Source organism: Aspergillus nomiae (assembly GCF_001204775.2).
Source record: "Aspergillus nomiae NRRL 13137 chromosome Unknown contig00106, whole genome shotgun sequence".
NCBI lineage: Eukaryota > Fungi > Ascomycota > Eurotiomycetes > Eurotiales > Aspergillaceae > Aspergillus > Aspergillus nomiae.
In genome coordinates this window covers 79032-82789 of record NW_015378161.1, presented here as the reverse complement: position 1 = coordinate 82789, position 3758 = coordinate 79032, and the positions used below count along the sequence as shown (strand labels likewise).

Sequence of the window (3758 nt, the reverse complement as noted above, 5' to 3'; positions counted from 1 at the left end):
TTTGACGGGTGGTTGTGTTGGTTGTTTGGCTGCGGTGGTTTGTGGCTGGGGCGATGCGGAGAGACTTTTTCACTTTTTGTTAGCTGGGTGGGTTGCTTTGCTTGGATGAAGTTGTTGTATGTAGTTCTGGGGTGGTGGTCGATGGGGTGAGCACATACCATTGTGGTGGATTTGAGAGTGAGATTTAATAAACTATCGGTTGGGTATATCGAGACGGGAGAGATACCAGTGTCTATCGTATATGGTGGAGGAAGATGGGGAAGGTCAAGATGGAAGCAGAACTGAAAGCGCAGTGGAGGTTAGACAGATACCGAAGCTCTGACGATAGACCTGACAAGGCAACGGTAGGATAGCGCGTCCAACAGCTCCTCCGGTACACCCTAACCACCACCTCCGCAATTCCGATCCTCAGTAAGCAAGCCCATCACGTGAGAGATGTCGCAAATTGTCCCCGATCAATTATACCAGAACCTCCGAGAGAAAAGGAAAGGCAGCAACATCACCGCGCTTCTCACACACAATGCCGCCGTTCGTCTCCTCCCTCACCCTCCGCACGCTGCGGACCATCATCCAGCGTCCTGCGTTCACTGCTATCGCCGCCCCCAAGCCCTCATACTCCATCCCCCGGTTCCAGCCCGTCCTCCGCACACCCACGGCCGTCGCTGCCGCTACCACTCCCAGCCTTGCTATCCGCCAGTTCTCGACCTCCCCGTTCCGCCAGGCTACCTATAATCAAGTTCGTCGCGGATGCCGGGTTGCTCAGCGGGCGCGTCGTGCCCGGTCCCCGGCGCTGAAGGACAGGCCTGAGATGAAGGGTGTGTGTTTGAAGACGGGTATTACGAAGCCAAAGAAGCCCAACTCTGGTGAGAGGAAGACGGCAAGAGTACGGTTGAGTAGTGGCAAGGTGGTTACGGCTTATATTCCTGGTGAAGGTTTGTCTTCCTATATTGGTGGTGGTTTAGGGGCTTCGATGCTGACAACAGTGATTGTAGGCCATAACGTGCAGCAGCACAGTGTTGTTCTTGTTCGTGGTGGACGTGCTCAGGATTGTCCTGGTGTGAAGTATCATTTGGTCCGTGGTGCGATGGATTTGGTATGTTGTCCTTTGGTTATCTATTGGTAGATTGAGTGATGTGGGTGCTGACTCCTTGAAGGGTGGTGTTGCCAATCGGTTGACCAGCAGATCGAAATATGGAACTAAGAAGCCGAAGAGGGATTAATTGATTGAGGCTGGAGAGATACCCTGACTAGGCCGATGGGCGAGAAGCCGATGTTCAGATGCTTGTATTCTACTATCTACTTGGGTTTGTCAAACGAACTCTTATCGTCGTCATCGTTATAAAATAGCTATGTACATTTATGATGGAACTTTATATTGAACGGGTTATTTTCGCTTTTCCCTTAAGCCAAAACATAGTGTGGTAACTGCCCTGCTGTAACCTTAGCGCTTCATGAATATGCACAATCACTCCCTAAAAGCAAGTAAAGAAGATGATGAAATATCCTTATAATAAGACACATGACACCGCGGAAATACGAACATAAAGGCAAAAGAGGAAGAAGACGAGGGTCAAAATAGCCAAAGCCCAGCATCTACAGTTGGAACAAAATGGCCAGGTGGATCTTCTTATCGTTTAAGATAGGTCTCCCGCATGGCGGCGGTTCGCTCAAGTAGCGCAAGTCCGCCATGGACCACTCGTGCTCGAACCTTGTTACTGATTGCAAGGACAAGACCGCCAATAATGACTATCGCGAGCAAGACTTTTCCGAGAGCGGTTAGTCAGCTCTCATTCTCATAGCCCGCGGGCTTTTTCATGTTATTAACTTGGAAGAAGCGGGAAGTGCCTGGATAGAGGGATGTGTTAGTAGCCGTTCCCCAATACAAGTAAGCGTTGACTCACAGGAATAACCCTTCCAGTCGAAGTTGTCGCTGGGGTTGCAGTGGCACTTGAGATCCAGCCTCAATTGCTCGCCCGTCGGACAGTGGGTGAAGGGGACATGATAGTAGGCGATTTCATTGAAGAAGTGGACCTGTTGTTTTTCCAAGAGCAAACCAGCAGCAATAGAGTGCACTGGAGCATCACCCCATCTTTCATAGAAGAAGCCGCCATCGCGGTCAAGGGATTCGAAGTAATCCAGATATTCCTTGGATCTGAGCCATTCCAAGTGTCCGATTTCGAAATTCGACCACTGCTCACAAGATTCTCGTTAGTGAAGCCCACTCAAGTTTCAGTAAGCGAGGTACTTACGAAATGGCACTTGTTGTACGTTTTTCCACCGTCATCGCTCAAGAAGCCCATTGAGTTGTCCTTCGCGATGTGTTCAGGGTGATCGTTCATGAACTTTTTCACGCTATCCCAGAGGGTAGGAATAGTATCGAAGTATTCATATAGACTAAGAACAAAGCTGTACTTCTTGTTGTTTTCCTTCATAAATCGGAAAGGGTCGAAGCTGATGTCGCAGAACAATTCAATGCTGGGCTCCACACGCCAATAGTACTCGTAGTTCAGCATCAAAGGGTGCCGGAAGAAGAATCCAGATTCGTAACGGCACATGTGTCGGTAACTCTCGGAATCACCGTAGATAATTTTCCTTTGACCCATGTCCTCACGCACCTTTTTCGCCTTGTCTTGATCGATCCACTCAGGGTATGACCAATGTTCCTTTGGAATGACACCGTAGTGGGTGGTACCGGAAACCAGGGCCGTGGTGATCTTTTTGAATTCGTCATCGAATTCCTTGTCATTCAGGAATACCCAATCATAATGGTAGTTGCGATTAAAGCGATCTTCAACACTCCGAATTGACTTCGCAATATCCCAAACATCCGAATTGCGCGCCAATGTGACAAACGTCGCATTAGCCCGTGCACCCTGAGGGGTGCTCACGCTCTCCGAAGCACTGTTGGCATGTTCCTTCGGGGTAGCAGCATTGTCATGAGAGGCCTGGGCAGAGGCGGAGCTATCTTTGTAGCCGGCCGGGTTCAACTTCGAGCCGATGCTTTCGGGGATGGGAATTGCACTTCTGGAGAGGAAAAAGAAAACGGCCAAACCCTATATTGAAAGCATAGGTTAGATACTAGTATGAAACAGCGTGGGCAAGGAACCACTAACCGCGGCGGCGAAGAGAAGATATCGCACGTATTTCACCGGTCCCGATGACATGATTGTAAGATGCCCCTACCGTGCCAGACACGGGACTATCGAACAACCAGATGAGGTTTGAAAATGGATGCCTAGCCTTGTATACAGGAACGGGCAGGTCGGAAAGCAAGGGGTGATGTACCAGGATTAAACGAATGATGAGAACAGGCGAAGGGAAGCAGCCTTTAAGAAGGTCAAGAAATTAAGTGCCGTCAATTAGAGACAGAGCTGTAGAAGTGAGTCGTCTGGCTACAGGTTGACAGCCAGAGTGGCGATGAAGGCAACGGCTGAAGGCTAGCAATGAGACAAGGGAGAGACACTTTTCTGGAAGAAATTATTTATTCTCTAGTAAGAGAGGAAATTGCACGATCCCCACCCTTTGCAGGAAAACCGTCGGGGTCGCGAGCCAATATGCCGAGGAGTTAGTTTCACAAGGATACGAGGGAAAATTGGTTACATGAAGTAGGATCTTTTGTTCGCGATCATGATTTAGTTGGCAGTGGAATGGCAACGTAATGTACTCTACCATCATTGGCCAAGACTCTCTCCCCTATTAGGAGCTCCAAGAAGTGTGATTGTCCAGTTGAATAGACATTCTGGTCATTGCGGAGGAAA

General features: G+C 49.2%; 2 protein-coding genes across 2 annotated transcripts; one reads left to right on the top strand and one right to left on the bottom strand.

Annotated features, from left to right (window-relative positions):
* Positions 1 to 520: 520 nt before the first annotated feature.
* ANOM_005656 (mitochondrial 37S ribosomal protein uS12m) lies at positions 521 to 1345 on the top strand (the record flags this gene model as incomplete). Its single annotated transcript, XM_015550913.1, has 3 exons — positions 521 to 932; positions 993 to 1093; positions 1155 to 1345. 3 exons carry the CDS (start codon positions 521 to 523, stop codon positions 1218 to 1220), a joined length of 579 nt encoding a protein of 192 aa, XP_015407606.1. The 3' UTR covers positions 1221 to 1345.
* On the bottom strand, positions 1320 to 3164 carry ANOM_005655 (glycosyltransferase family 15 protein; the record flags this gene model as incomplete). Its single annotated transcript, XM_015550912.1, has 4 exons — positions 1320 to 1845; positions 1902 to 2190; positions 2250 to 3053; positions 3114 to 3164. 4 exons carry the CDS (start codon positions 3162 to 3164, stop codon positions 1781 to 1783), a joined length of 1209 nt encoding a protein of 402 aa, XP_015407604.1. The 3' UTR covers positions 1320 to 1780.
* Positions 3165 to 3758: the final 594 nt, after the last annotated feature.